Below are 15572 nucleotides of genomic sequence, written 5' to 3' on the forward strand. Positions count from 1 at the left end.
GTGCCAGTCGTTCCTGCTGCTTCCATCTCAATGGTCAGCGCTCTTCTACAGGTTTGGAGCAGACGACCAAGTCAGCGAGTTGAAGCAGAAGCTGTGACAAGGCTGGGGACAGCCTTGCTATATCCACTCCTGCCTTAATGACACGATTTATAGAGCCATTACGGTCACATGTACAGAGTCCAGTGACCTTCTTACTTTCACCTGCCATGAGGCGTCTCGTCTCCAGTGCCACCAATAGTGAGTCCAACTACCTGCCCTTGAAAGTTCTCTCTGGTCAGAAGAGCCTACAAGGCTGCGTATCGATAGTTAGGAGATTTCACGGCTCATCAGCCCACCTTACCAACTGGCACCGGGCACCGTAATTCTAGAACGGAGAACGTCTGACTGTGGTGGCTCTCAATAATCCAACGCGCTCTGTAGTTTTGGAGGAGTCCATTGTATCCTGCTGGAGGTGCTTCAGGAGTTTGGAGGTCCGAGTTCGCTGCTGCGTGGCATTTGGTTCCTCTGATGGCTGGCATGTCTGTTCATTGGTTATAGTGGATTAGGGTGAAGCTTCTTCCATCTCCCATTTTCATAAAGCGGTTGGCTTGGAGAGCGTCTAGATTGGGCGGCGATGTCCTCTTTACCAGGAATGCAGGACAAGAACTGGCACCCCCAGCAAAAGTACTTAGGGGGGAGATGGAGGTGACCACGCAGTACAGCAGGTGTCGTACCAGACGGTGATGGCCAAGAGGAGGACACAGTGGGCAGGTCACTGGGCCGAGCGAGTCCACGTGTGGTTGAGTACGCGGCGGCCCCTCAGCAGGGGCTCATCGTTACCGAAACAAAACGGAACGTGCGACTGGGGGGTCAGGCTGCACCGACCCGAGTTCCAATGCCGGTGGAAGTTTCAACGGACTACAACCAAGCAGCAGAGCGGGCAGACGTCACTGTGTCCTGAAGTGGGGCGGACGCCGAGCAGATCGCCGTTCAGGGAGTCCAGTCGAGGACGTTAACGCGGCTCCATCACGTAAGGTGGGAGGGGTTTGATGATGGCGGCGAATACGAAATGCCAATTCCACAGTCGAAAGGACAAGCAAATCAGTTGCAGTAGGAAACACGCAAATCAGCGCCACTCCGGTGAAGACCAAGAGGGTTCATTCATCGATGGGCACCGTGTGCTGCTGTCCACACCAATCTTTGAGTAGCTCGGGTCCATCTGTGTTGTTCCACACACTCTTGGCTTATGAAGAGGTTACAAGTGAGGTGCCCCTTAAAGCCCACCCAGGTACGCAAGTCCAGGCCCAGATGATCCTAAACGTTCACCCCGAGTGGAGAGTTCATCAAACAAAGAGACACACAGAGGCACAGGAAGGCTGAGCGAGCGCAGGACTCTGCTGGACCACTCGGTCTTTATTAATAGGCGCCAACATAAGCAAGACCAGCGTGTGAATGGAGGAGACGCAACACATCCTGTCCTGAAGGAGGGACACAAGTGGCAGAGTCCGGACTTGGCGGTCACCCTTGTGGCAGATTGTTGTCTCGGCTAAAAGTGCTAGATGCCTACGAGTGTTGGAGACAGGGCCAGTGGCACGTTAGGACGTCACATGACTACATCATCATCATCATCAACTGGACTATGACATGCACAGCTCACTACGTGAAATTCAAGCAACAAGGGACAACGGAGACATCAGATGAGGAGAGGAGGGCCTGGTGGACGGCGATCACAGCTACGGTCTTAGAAAAGTGTGTCTGGTGAGCTCTACGGTACTCGAGGTTCTTCTCACTGTCTGCTGGAGGAGTTGCAAATGCATGCACACGTAGTAGGAAGGGAGACGGAAGGAAGCAGGAATGGCGGACGAGAACGGGAGACCCAGTGACTGGACATTTAACAGAGACGTGGAGACGGAGAAGGTAAGAGTCCTTTAGCTCTGCACTGTTAACCTTTGCTCTGTTAAGGACGCCTGGTGGGCCACAGTTTTGTTTTCATGGCTTCGCAGTTTGGAAATCACATCCAGGAAAGTCAATCCTTGGACCTCTTTGTGCAAAGGTTCTGTTGGAAAAGAAAGAAGAAGAAGAAGAAGACAGTCGTCAGTGGAGGTGAACTTGGAGGGGGCAGTGCCACCAGTCTCAAAGCTGCCTAATGGGGTCTCCTCCGGGGCATCGATTAAAGGAGACGACCCAGAGGCAGGATTTGATAGAGCGGCGGACTGAAATGAAGGAGAAGAACTTCTAGGACTGATGCCACCAATCACAAAGACATATGGGAACCTGCAACAAACTCCTGAGCAGAGACCTCGAGAAGCTTTGAGTAGAATCACTGGTGGGCCGAGTGGTCAAAAATCACAAGAAGGCCCCTCTCTCCTGGTCCGGGCCCGCGGTCCTTAAGCTACGTAAAGCGCTGTGCTTCCTGCCGACGCGTCTTCTAAGTGGCCACCGATGTCAACACCAAGCACTCTGAGGTCAGGCAGCAGGTGGCGCTCCTCTCTACACACTGCAGGCCGCTCAGACACATGCTGACCTAAGAGGACAAACCCTGGGTCAGCAGAGTCTGCTAGGCCTTCTGGGAAGTTGGCGGAGATCTAAACGGCTTTACGTTTTTTTATTACTATTTGTTCAGATCTGCAGCAGTCGCTCATCCTGCCTGTGGACCACTCGGGTTACTTCAGTGCCCACTGGGCTGTGCGCCAGGTCTGCGGCTCACTTGTTTTTAGCTATTTCTGAGTGCAACTTCAACAAGACGGACCACCGTGGACATTCAAGTTGACTCTTTTTTGGGGGGGTCACTTTCAATCTTCTACCTGCAACTGGGTACCTGAACTTTGTTTGTGAATGTCTAACAGTCTGGGGCGTTTTATTGGGTGGCACTGGCTTGAACTTTTGGGCCGGATGGGATCCTGGCACCATCGGTCCAGTGTGACTTTTGGTGCCCCACCAGACACCGTGATAAAGGAATCTCGGAGGCTCTCACCTGAACCCATGACGGCGCAGATGAGAATCATGGAGTTGTATTTGATCTCCGGGGCACTCAGGTCATCTGACAGCAGTCGGTGTAGTATTGGGACGAGACTGGCGCCCTCCAGCTCCTTCTCCGCCGATCCTGTCAGACACACGGAGGACAACAACAACGTTAGAGGAGATGACGAGTTTTTGGATGGAGCTTGTTGTGTAAAGACCCCCCTAAGCGGCTGTTGTCATTTCTGGCTTCATCAGTTCATTTGTTCTCAGTGTTTGGGAGGGCAGGGCTGTGACAAGTGTGGCTTCAGGTGTCACTTTATGTGACTCGACTTGTCGACAGCACTTCCTGACCTCGTCACCTGTGTCTGTCAAGCTACATGACGGACAATCGGTGGGCACATCAATGGACACGAGTGGGTGGCGACCTCCCCGCCCAGAGCTGTATGGAGGGTTAACGGGCACACTGACTTCAGCCGCCGTCTCGTCCCCCGTTTTCTGTACCTTCTGTTTGCGAGGGTCCACCTCGCTGGACATTCACTTGTGGTCTCCTCTCACGCACACACGGAGAGGGCCGCGCCTACACCTGAAGGCAAACTCCAAGCTGACAGCGGGCGAGTGATGCCACAGGAGTGCCCGTTACACAAGTGAAGGCTGGCGTTGCAGAAAACTCGTCTAATTTAGTGAGGAACACAAGTACCCGCCGTGGACAAACGTCACTGGCATAGGGCGTAACCCTAACGGGGCGACTCTCCATTTACCGAGATCCAACGCGGCGATCAACCCCAGCGCCACCAGGGCCTCGTTCTGCATGATCACGTGCTCGCTCGTCGCCATGGTCACCAAGTGCTTGACGCCGCCCGCGTGGATAATCGTCCTGATGACATCCTAAAAAACAGAAGATGTGAATCGACGCGCCCGACACACTTGGGGTCTTCAGGGACTCGGCGAGGACCGAGGCTCACCTTGGACTTGCTGTGTCTGATGAGGGCCGACAGCAGCCTGTTGGACTCCCCCATCACCCCGGCGTGGTCCTTGGCCTCGCACCACTCCACCAGGCGCCCCACCAGCTTGGCGTTCTTCCCCAGCTGGTCAGCAGCATCAGCTGAAATGAAAAAGACGAGAGATAAGAGCGGGCCGAGCCGAAGGCGACCCTAAGGGGGCTTCACATCTTGAGCTCACTGCTGGTCTCACCACCACAGCTGCTGTCGAGCTGCCCATGGAATTGTGGGATAGCGAATAGTCCAGCAGCGTCACAAACGGTGGCATCGACAGCTGATGAACACGAGAAGAGAGCAGGCAGGTGGATGTGTGAGTGCCATGGAGTGACAAGAAGAGGGGCTGAAAGGTGGGGTGGAAGGCCTGTGGTTCAAAGTGGCCATTTAATTAGTGATGATGATGAGGAGGAGGAGTTAAAGTGCACCCAAAATGTCCTCACCTTGTGTGTCAATTAACATTCTCAACGTCCCCAGCAGCTTGAACTGTACGGGTGGCATTTCCGACTTCAAGAACTTGAGTACTTCATCCGACACTCCGGCGGACAGCATCTTCGATTTATTCACCACTGGACAGAAAGGAAGAGATGACAAAGGGGACATTAAGAGACTGTGACAAAGTGACAACTTCAAATGGGACAATGACCGGTGCAAATGGCGCCCTTCAAACCCAAAGATATGAGAAACACTAAAATGTGTGACGTCAGCTGGCTTAGAAGTAGACAGACATGGAGAGCTGACCTTGAAATAAACGCACTGGGGACCGAAACTCCAGAGAAAATGGCAGAAGGTGACACCAAAGACGAGACGTGGCATTCTGGGTACTCTGCACATTAAAGACACGCAACGCCCAAGACGCCCGAGAAGCGAATGCAGGGGCAGACACAACACACGGAGAGGAAGCCCCGTAGTCGAAGTTCTCTTCTTCTCTTGATTCTAAAAAACATCTCAAGAAGAGACGACGAGACGCGACCTTCACGCCCCGCGAGATGAGACTTTGTGCCAAGGGGACGGAAATAAAAGACAAAGTAGAACGTCGTAAAGAACTCAAACACGTTGGCGCGACACACGAGAGAGCAGCTCAGAGAAGATGAAGGTGCAAAAATTCAAAAGTCTCAAAAAAAAAAAGGAGAGTAAAGATCACATGGGCGCCAAGAAATACGACGGAAGGGCGAAGAGAGACGGGCGGTAAGGACATCGGTGATGGGCACGAGTGTGGAGATGTGGATCATCTACTTGGTGTCGCCACCAGGGAGGAATTCAAGGAGTTGCTGTTGGCAAGTGGCAGAGATGTGAAGTGGAGCGCGGGCAGGGGGGTTGGCAAGCGAAGTGAGCAGGGGGGCTAAGCCCTCTAGTCAGCTAAAAGAAAGTGACGGTGGCTTCTGATTTAAGTGAACTTTCTATTTAGTTTATTAAGTGAGAGGAAAAAACACAAAAGACGCCCAACGTCTCGAGACCCTCCATGGGAAGTTCGAGAGCGAGGGGCTCAAGTCCTCGGCGTTACGCCCGTCCCGTCTTGTGTGCCCACGTATTAGCAGGGCACTAAGGGGTCTCACCTGCAGTACCGTGTGTGCAGTCGAGTCTCCAAAGACAGAAGTCAGAGAGACACAAACCGGGCCGCATCAGGACCACCAGCCAGAAATGAAGAGGGGACGTGACTGGAGTGTTCAAAATGACGATGGCTGGTCCCAGGGACACTTGTTAAGGGCCAACTTCACAAATGTCACCAAGTTGTGCTTCTCTGCAGAACTGCAGTCCCACTTCGATGTCACTTTGGGGTCACTCGGGCGAGCTGCGGGTGCCAACTTGTTGGGCTCAATAACGATGACACTGGCCAACAAGCATGTTGTCACTGGGACTCTTCCTGCTGAAGACCGTTGTGGTCCAGCAGCACGTCCCATTTTTAGTTGTGATGTTCAGGTCCTGGACGGTGAAGGGGGCCAGTGAAGTCAAAATGAAGGGAGGTGTTTGTGTTGGCCCTGAAGCTTGACGAGGAGGTCAGAAGGAAACTGAAGCCCCCTGAGTCAGCGGCCTCATTCGTGGGGGTGTCCAGAATTTTACTGAATTACGCGGAGCTTGTGGAGAACCTGCTGACAGCACATCGGCTTACAGGACCCCCCCCAGTGTCACTGAAGATGTCATTTCTGATGTTCTCATCTCAACTTTTTTCCAGCAAATCTAAACGATGTCAGAGATGTCATCAAGATAGAAAGGTGATGGAAAACCGAAATCGGGGAAAATCCCTCCGAGCCTGATGGGTGACCACTGCTGGTTCTTACAAAGAGAGACGAGCACAGAAGTCGAGGGTCTCAGGCATTTTCGGGCAGGCGGACCTCACTTTCGTATCGAGGTAAATCGACTTGAACGTGTCTTCAGGTTTGGGTTCAGAATAAACACATCAGACTCCAGATATCGTGTTGAGATGTTGACATTCAAAAGTGTCACAACGTCAATGATGTGCAGCTCAGAAACCTGACGTGTGGCTTCACTCTGATGTCATAGATGAGGTGAGTGGGAAAAAGAAAAGCAGCCACTGCCACCCCAGGACCCCACCGAGGCCACCGCTCCATGGCTGGAGTGTCGAGATGTGGTCCCCTCGTCCCCCTACCCCCCCCACACTGCATCCCAAGTGACAAGCGAGGGGCCCACCTGGAATGGCGAGGTTCCGCAGGGCGCTGAGGGCAGCGTGTTGAACGGTGACATTGCCGTCCTCCACGTGTCTGTCCAGCAGGTCAAGCAGCAGCTGAACAATCCCAGCGTCCACCATGTGAATGCAGTTACCATCTGAGCAAAAACAGAAGAGTCGGTCAAACGTGCCAAAAGGGACCAACACGTGACAGCAGAGAGGACACAAACACACCCACCCGGCCCTGTCACACTGCCACCCTCTCAACCACACCTATCGTCACCCACAGTACTGAATCGAGGGTGATGGGGGTTCAGGGGCATCACAACATGGCCCACCCAGACCTGAAACAACTGGCCAGTGGGGGACATTCGGTTAGCCAGTGTCATGCGAAGCGTCGGCTCCTCTGGGACCCCCAGTTAATCCTCTGGCCTGTCACATGATGCGCAAAAATGACGTCGACAAGCCACATCCTTGAGCAAAAGTGTGACCTGAAACGGTTAGAACGTCACCGTGTCTGCTGAAGAAGGTGGCCAAAGCACAGCTGGGGGTCCTGGCACAATGGGGACGGACCACCTTCAAAAAAAAATAATAAAGTAGGTGCTCGTGAAAAAGGGAGGAGGAGGAAGAGGAGGATCACAGGGAGCGAAACACGAAAAACACCAAAACTCCAGACTGGCTGACCAGTGGAGGACGTCGCTGTGTCCGGCCCTGTGTCCTCCATTAGGGTGACGTCTACATGGACACACACACACACACACTGGTGTGACCACCTTTACTTCACGCGTGATGTTCTAGAGGGGTCCGCAGACAGAGTTACACTTTGGGGTCACCTAGTCCTGTGGTTTACAAAGGGGGTCTCTCCATTCCTGAACCAACCAGGTCAGGAGGTCCTGCTGTGTGTCGGGGTCAGATCACAACTGAAATGGAACGGGCAGTGGCGTGGCGTGGCGCGGTGGGCCGCCTTACGGGTCATTGACTTCCCTTCCTTTTTTTTTGTTGGTGTTTTTCTCGACTTAAACCAACGCCGAAGCCCCTCTTAACACGCAGACTCCTGGTGACGGCCGTCTGCTTCTGCTCTACTCGAGGGTCCTGTGTGCGGTCACTCGTGTTTGCTTGTGACGTGCCTGTCCTAGCACCCGCTGCTCATTCGGAGGTTTCAGGACCCGGACCCCCGAGTGCACACACACACTCAATCAGCCAAACGAATGGCACAGAGATGTCCTTCTTGTTAAACCTCAGCGGACTTGACATCTTCGAGCAGTGAGGGGACAGTCACCTCGTCACCTACTGAGCCAATCCGCCGAGGGCTCGTCACTTCAGCAAAGCCACAGTTGGACTCCTTTCCCCTCACACGAGGCTCGGGGTCCGACTCGGAGGGTCACTCAGGTGAAGGCGTCACCTGCACCGCCGGGTGAACAAACGTGCAGGCAGAACCAACAGCACCCGAGTGTCACACGTCACCACGCACCATCCGACAGCTTCACGCTGCGTTACAGCACAGGAGCCACAAGATGGCGTCACAGCCAAACAAAGCGTTGAAGATGGCGGCCCCTAAACGGACCCCACGCCTCACGGCCTCCAAACACCTCGTCAGTGGGCTTTGTGTCGCAGCCTTACCGTTCCTGGCAAAGTTGGCGATGGCCAAGGCGCCCGCAAGCTGCAGCTGGTGGTTGTGCGACGGCACCCAAGACAACACTTGCTGGAAGACGCTGCCCTTTCCTCCATCAAAGAGCTTCTGCATGGACTCATCTGAAACACAAAAGAGTTGGCGCAGTCACTGCCACGCTTGACTTGGTGAGGATGCCAGCCAGCACTGCAGGGCACCTTCTGAAGCCCCGTGTGTTACAATCAGCCGCTAAAGCTGTCAGGATCCCAGCGGCCAATGGCGAGCTGTCGTTAGCCAACACCCCCCATAGGCCCCCTCTGAACCAGAGCAACGTAAACTGACCGAGGTGCCCCCTCACTTCTGCCCACCAGCTGTACCTCGATGCCCCCGTCTGGACAGTAAGCTGGGCCACCTCTGAGGGGACGCGCCTCCCACCCTCAAGCGAGACCGAGGTCACCATGTGGCCATCGTTATGTTCAGTCATGCTGGGTGGCAGCGGGTGTCCGGTCTGTGTCTTCTAAAAGCATTCCCCCGGGCATGTGCCCACTGCTGGACATTCAGCCCCGAGGACACTCACAGTTAGGGTTGGTGGGCCCTCAATGTCTGGTGTGCCAATAAACATGCAACACATTGCCACTCTGGGGCACCGTGACTGGCGAGTAGAAGTAGCTGACCATCCCTGAGAAATCTCAGAACGCAGCCCACAACACCCTCACCGTGCCAAGAGGCGCACCGCCCAGCTGTGCCATCAACAAGAGGCTGGCGGACAACAACCAAATCCCCAGACCGTGACTCCATGCTGAACAGTGGAGGGGCAGGCCGACCCAACAAAGTGCCAAGGAACAACGATGCCACCGTGTTGCACCTGCAAAGCATCCTGGGAGACAGCCTGCTGCCCAGGTGACACAGAAGATAAGGGTCAGCTGTCACCTCCTGGGGGAAAGGAGACAGAAAGAGGGGAGGACATTGAAAGTCGCGCCACACCATCGTCCACATGATGACACCATGACCAGTCAACCCGTGTCACCAAAACTCGGACACTGGGTGACAAGATGACGAAGGCTCAGCAGTGCAAATATGGAGGCGGATTCAGCACACCGGGACCACCCTGCGGCTCCCGTCTGCTGGCCTGAGGTGGACCTCGAGTCAGGATGAGCCCCCCTGCCCATTAAAGCGTACCTCCCAATAGCAGCAGAACCATGAGGTCCGAGGCGGTTTTCAGCTCGGCGATGTCCTCGTCCTTGTTGCTGTCCACCGTCTGTCGGACAACATCTAGAAGGCACTCCACCAGGCCGGCGTCCACCAGCTGTAGCTTGATCGTATCTGAAAGGGACACAAAATGGCCGTTAGACGAGCCAAGGACCTCCAGGGGGCGACGTCACACAGGAGTCTCACTGCAGGCCAAGCGGCCGCTCACTTGGGGTTCGTCTCACCGCCACGCCAACGCGAAGGCCTCCGCTCTGGGGGTCTCGTGCCACGGCCCATGCCAACTCTGCTCTGCACAAACGCAAGACGTCAACTTAAATAATCAAAGCCTCATTCGTGTCCCGTTTTCTTGAATCCCACCATGAAGACCACCTTGGTGGCTCGTGGTGATGTTCAGTGACGTAACAGAAACCCGGAGATGGAGGAAGCCGAGCGAAGCCAACGTCTCGACACAACAGCAGAAGTGGAGGTCCTCAAACTCGCAGGCTGGGCCCGGGGGGCTTCAGTTCAAGTTGACCTTTCTGTCGTTTCGCTTCGCCCGCTAGTGACTTCCAGTTTGGCTTCTTTCTTGAAGAACGTCGTCTGCTCGCTCATTTCTGATTATTAACTCGTTTGTTAAGCTGAACCAAAGGGGCCGGGACCCCCAAACACAAAGGCCAAGGGCGTGACAAGTGGCAGTGCCAGCATTGGGGGGGGGCACATTTCAGGCTGTGGCTCAAGTTCTTGGTTCATGTCTGCTCATGATGTCTTTGTGATGTTCTGCGGGTGGCTTCACCATCAGGGACCACCTCAGTCCTACAAGGACCTCAGTTACCCAGAGTTCCTGAGTTTGCCATTCTGAGGTGCTTTGTGCTCATTTCTGACCAGGTGGCTCCTTCAGACGGTGGTCCTCAGTCGCTCTCCGGGGTCCTGAACTGTAACATGGAGACCCAGAGGAGGCGTCACCAGTGTCTCTGAGTCACCTGACCTCTTCCTGGCCTGCCTGCTCGTTTCTGGACGTCGTCACCTCTTCACCTCCATTTGCTGGCCTTCAGTCGCTCTCCGTGGTGGTCTCCTGTGGAGCACACTCTAAAGCTGAACCCTGACCTCTGCTGACGGTCGTCCACCGTGCCCCCCAGGTCCCTCTCACCAGGGGCACTTTCAAGTTTCCAAACTGCCACGGTGTGTTGTGTTCCCATCTCCTTACGTTTCACTTCATTGCCCGCCCGCCCACCTGGCCCCCCTGCAGCGTCTCAGCTGTTTTCACATCGTGTGCTTTGGGGTCCTCTCTGCTCTTCTTCAGATCACTTCAAGTGGTCCTCAGTGCTGACCCCTGCTGGTCGCCGCCTCTAATCACCATCAGCTAACTCTGATCAAGCCCCCCACCCTCATCACGTCCGTTCACTTTTGCTCTTTAAGCCTATTTTGCCCCCCGTGCCCACACTGTGCCCACACTGTGCCTTGAGGCCCTGCTCTCTAAACTGTAAAATGGCAGCAGACTGAGTGAACCAAAGCAGAGCGAGCAGATGTGGTACAACGGGGGTCCGGCCACTCGGGGGGGGCCTCTTAACTGCTCAAGATAAAGCCGAGCCAAGGGGGCCGCCAACAAGAAGATGACGATGACGAAGAGCACGAGTGCAGGGCTTGACCCTCACCGTTCTCTGCCAGAGGAGCCAAGACCTCGAAGATCATCTCCTTCTTCTCGTGCTCCGCCTGCTTCCTGAAGAGACTCGCCAGCTCCTCGGCGATGTTCGTCGATGCAAACTGCTCTTTGCTCGATTCTGAAAGACAAGCGAAAATTCACAGCCATGACAACTGAAAGCAACGTGGCCTTGACTGCCACCTGCCGTCACCGAGAGGGGTCACGGCAGACATGCCAACCAGCCCTGCGTTATCAGAACGACACGTGCCAGGCAGTCGGGCGGCGAGGGGTCACCCGCCTTATGGTGCCTTTCACGTGCACAGGGCTCCTCTCGCCCACTCATCTAGCATATAGCGCCTTTCACGCCTGCCTGTCCGTCGGTCCCCCCACCCCTCAGCTGGACCCAAACGGCCGGTGCCCACTCACCAAGTTCGGCCAGGTTTCCAAAGGCAACGAGACACATCTCGGTGAGCGCGGCATTCTGGGAGTGGATGCCCAGGAGCTTCACCAATGTCGGGATGACGCCCATGCCAATCAGCTGTGCTTGTAAAATATCTGAAACAGACAAGAAGAGGTCACCGCCGAGCCCGGGTTCAAAACGCACACACAGACACACCGCCGAGCCTCTCCTCTAGACTGCTGGGTCAGCTGCCAGTGGGCCCTGAAAGGTAAAGAAGAAGAGTAAAGGGAGAGGAAGAGGAGGAGGAACGCGAGGGACTCGGTGAGGGTCTTGTGGCGTCTCACGGACCTCACCTGGTGGTCTGCTTCAGCTCTAGCTCTTATATAGTGTCTTTCATGTCCCCCTGGTTTGTTGTGGTGACCTGATGCATGGGAGTCAGACGTACAAAGGAGGACCTCTCTGTGACTTCGTGTGACCTCTCTGTGACTCCGACTACTCCAGACACATCGCTGGCCACACGTGAAGCCAACCAAAGACGTCCCGTCAACGACGATAAAATGGCAGAAAAATAAAATAAAAAAACGACCTGGGGACGGAGAGACGGAGAAACTCCAAAGTCCCAGGGGGACACCGGAGCCTCGGACCCTCACCCCGCCCTGCTGGCCCCGAGATGGAGCTGCAGGTGACGGGGCGCGTCTCCAACTTTGATCCTCTTCTCCTTTTCTATTTGTTGGTGATCCGTGCGGCCAAACGGGGCGCCTTATGCCCAGGGTGTCCCGATTTTGACGCGGGACGTTTTTCTAGCTGACCATCTGGACTGCTCCTGGGTAGGAGTGTCCCCCGTTGCCTAGGCAACTCTCCCAGAGTTCCATGGGAGTGCGTGACGTCATCGGCGGGTCAGATACGGTCTCGTGTGTGTAACGCGCGACTCTCTCTCTGCCTTTCGGATTTCTTTTCATTCATCGTTTTCGGATTCTCGTGCCACGTCTGCCTTGGTGAAGTTCGCTCTGCCCGTCTGGCATGGACCCCCTCCTCGTATTTCTCTTTCAGCCCCGTGTCACCTCCTGATGCTTTAGTTCAAATGCTTTTCGTTCTTTAATTGGTGACACAGAACAGTGGCACAGAAAACAAAGGCACACACGTAACCTCCTGTCTAGGACTGCCATCTGGCGGGGTCACCTACTGTGTGTCACTCTCGACACGCGGGTCTCACGCAGGACCTCATGGCGGTCAGTTTATCGAGTAAAGCAGAAGGTCAAACACAACGGTGTGGGTGAGGAAGACAACGGGGACCGAGTGGGCTCAGCAGTAACGCCGGTCATGCGCCATCTGTTGGAGTGTATTCTGTAATGCAGGTCTGAACAAAATGAACTGCACTTTTCATTCCAACATGCGGCACATCTAAAATCTTCACTCTAAAGAATGATTGAGGGAATCCATTAAAAACTCTGGTGATCAGCTCTCTCTCTCAATAGTGTATCAAAATGAAATTCTATTAACGCCTATAAGGAGTTTGAGACCCTCATGGTCGGACCACCCAGTGGGACACTCAGTGGACTCCAATGGCACTTCGTCCTTTTTATTTCCTATCATGTTTGGTTACATGGTGGTGCTGGTTGAGTGCACCAACTGTTGGAATGCAAACAGCAGTGCATTTTATCAAGTCGCACAACAAGCTTTATGATCGGGCGCGTGGAGAACGGCAGTCGATTCAATTTGATGAGACTGCATTTCAACGACTCTTCTGCACCAATAAGCCACGGCTGGCCCAACGGGGTTAACGTATTCGACATTCTCAAAATCAATCAATCCAGAATCCTGATTTACAGGCACAAAGCGAGGAAGGCCTGGACCTCCTCGGGGGCACCTTGTGAGATTCGCAGACGTCAAAGCCCACCCAGTGGACTGCCTCTCGCTGCGCTGCCATTAACACGACGTCTGGGAGTCGAGCCAGCCCACCCGTAGCCCTGTTGGGACCCTAAGCAGCGACGCACACTCTGCGGCCTTCACACTCCCCTCCATGTCGGTTTGGGGGTCCCAGCAGTCACCTGACTGGCAGCGTGACGGGTAGGAGGATGCGAAATTCAACGACAGCAATGCAGAAACTCAGGAGGGGCTTCTCGAGGACCCCGTTCTTCAAAACGCTAACATCGGTTTACGGTCCAAACCCACGATGTGCTCGATTCACGGCTCTGCCACATTCACAGCTTTCTTTATTTTTCCCCCCTAAATTATTAAATTTGGTTCATCTAATCAGGAGCCCAAAAATCACATTGACAAACGACGTCACCCAGAACTGCCTGCTGCCACCCTAAACGGGCATCGGCCCGGGATGTGACAGGCGACAACTTCCTGTCATGTGACGGGACAAAAAGCCTTGGTAAGCAAAATGGTGCCAGAGTGACATCATCAAACATTCTTGGCACACAAGTGTAACGTAAAGCAAAGGTGCCAACTCCTGGTAACTGCGGCTCATCCCCACTTGTCCTTTCACAGGCCTGAGGTGGCACCCCTGACGGGTCTTCTCCAGTAGCCCCCCTGAATCTCACGGCTCTCATCAAACCTTCACTCTTGTCTTGTGTTGCCCACCCAGCGGGCAGATCTCGATTTTCCTTACCCATCTTCAGTCAGGCCTATGCCATCGGATTGGCCAACTGCGCCAGAGAGATGACATCACAGCCTGCACGTCCGCGTTTCTCATGCATTGTGACATCGGGAGTTCACAGTTGACCACTCACTTGTGCCGCCTGCGCCAACGTCCTTCACAAAAGAAAAGGTGAAGCCTTTCTGAAAAAAAAATTCAGACTACAGAAAGCAATCGGGGGGTCTGAAGAGAGCTGAGGGTGCAGGACACAGGAGGACACTGCGGTGGGCCCAGTGTGGCAGACACTTTCTCACCTTCGCCTGCCACGGTGCCCGAGGGCACTTTGGGTGACATCTGACCCACCTGCTCGTGTCCTGCGGTGGCACTTGCCAGTTCCACTCCCTGCACACACCTTTGTGTTCTCGGTCACCGGTCATTTATTTTCACGACAGACCAGCATGTCCTCCAGGACACGTGGAAGCGTGCGGGCAGATCAGTGAAGCCTCACCCGCCGCAGCCTCAGGTACCCAACGTAAAGACACATATGGGGGTCACGTGAACTGATAAGTCACTCATGACAAAAGCGCCAACGTCAGACGACCTCGTGGAGGAAACAAGAGAAGAGGAGGACAGAAGAGAGAGTTAGGCAGCTCGGGACCCCCGGGGGGCCGGCAGTCACGTCGTCCACACAGGGGACTGCAAAGCTGGCCCTCCTGTAGTGGGCTCGGCACGGCCCCGCCCGCGGTGCCAACGCAGCAAGCACAGAAAGGTCGACTGGACTTTGCGGTGAGTGGCTCGGAGTGTTAATTACCATCGTCATGGCTATAGTTCATCAGCATGCCACAAAAGACCGTCAGGAGCCTCTGATTGGCCGGCTCAGTGTTTTGGCATAGCGAGCGTATGAGGTCAGCTACTATCTGCGCACCGCCCGCCTGGTCAACCGCACTCCTGCCCTCATCTGCAAGAAACAGAAAGTCAAAGTAAAATAAAACACAAAACTCAAAATGAAATAAAGAAATGACCTGCAATGAGAACGAGAACGATGCCCAGAGTGTGCCACCCCCTCTGCCACCCACACACCCTGGCCTGTCACACGTTGGGACGACCCTGAGCAGTCCACCATAGGGCAGGAGAACAGACAGACAGACAGACGTGGACTCGATGCCTGCCACATGCCACCAATGCACCTTCTGCTCCTGTTCTGGGTGCCAGCCCAAGATTGGGCACACTCACTCACACATACTCATCCACACAGAGACATGGAGACTCACAAAGGACGTGCAGAGGGTCAGTCCAGACGTGGGCGGCTCTACCATCGGGGGGCCTTCGTCACAGTGGTACCTCACATAAATATGTGACTGCTGCCAACAGCGTAATGGGCAGGCGACCATGCGCTCAGATCTCCGAGGGGGACACAGACGACTGGCCGCGTAACCGAGAGGGGTCTGGCTCGTCTTTTTGTGTGTGACACCCTGGGGCATTTGGGGTCTTAATCTGGAGTCACGCAGGAAATCCAAATGTGGACACCGACATAAAGTGTCACCGCTGCTACGGGTCACTCGGCGGACTCTCACTACCGGCCTCTTCCCATGGT

The 15572-nt window shown here is 54.7% G+C and overlaps 1 protein-coding gene across 4 annotated transcripts in view; it reads right to left on the minus strand.

The window, feature by feature from the left end:
• Nucleotides 1-1374: 1374 nt before the first annotated feature.
• Nucleotides 1375-15572, minus strand: part of rap1gds1 (RAP1, GTP-GDP dissociation stimulator 1) — an 84386-nt gene continuing 70188 nt past the window's right edge. For 2 of the 4 annotated variants that reach the window (XM_051929790.1, XM_028805119.2), the window contains exons 5-15: nucleotides 14790-14936; nucleotides 11421-11549; nucleotides 11008-11133; nucleotides 9347-9490; nucleotides 8179-8310; nucleotides 6582-6716; nucleotides 4376-4501; nucleotides 3903-4042; nucleotides 3699-3825; nucleotides 2954-3082; nucleotides 1375-2035 (exon numbers count right to left, since the gene is read on the minus strand). In XM_051929790.1, coding sequence (XP_051785750.1) covers nucleotides 1908-2035; nucleotides 2954-3082; nucleotides 3699-3825; nucleotides 3903-4042; nucleotides 4376-4501; nucleotides 6582-6716; nucleotides 8179-8310; nucleotides 9347-9490; nucleotides 11008-11133; nucleotides 11421-11549; nucleotides 14790-14936 — 1463 coding nt within the window. In that variant the 3' untranslated portion in view covers nucleotides 1375-1907. The remainder of the gene's footprint in view (nucleotides 2036-2953; nucleotides 3083-3698; nucleotides 3826-3902; nucleotides 4043-4375; nucleotides 4502-6581; nucleotides 6717-8178; nucleotides 8311-9346; nucleotides 9491-11007; nucleotides 11134-11420; nucleotides 11550-14789; nucleotides 14937-15572) is intronic. The other 2 variants (XM_051929792.1, XM_051929791.1) reach the window with 1 other exon arrangement.

The sequence above is a fragment of the Erpetoichthys calabaricus genome, chromosome 7 (assembly GCF_900747795.2).
Source record: "Erpetoichthys calabaricus chromosome 7, fErpCal1.3, whole genome shotgun sequence".
NCBI lineage: Eukaryota > Metazoa > Chordata > Cladistia > Polypteriformes > Polypteridae > Erpetoichthys > Erpetoichthys calabaricus.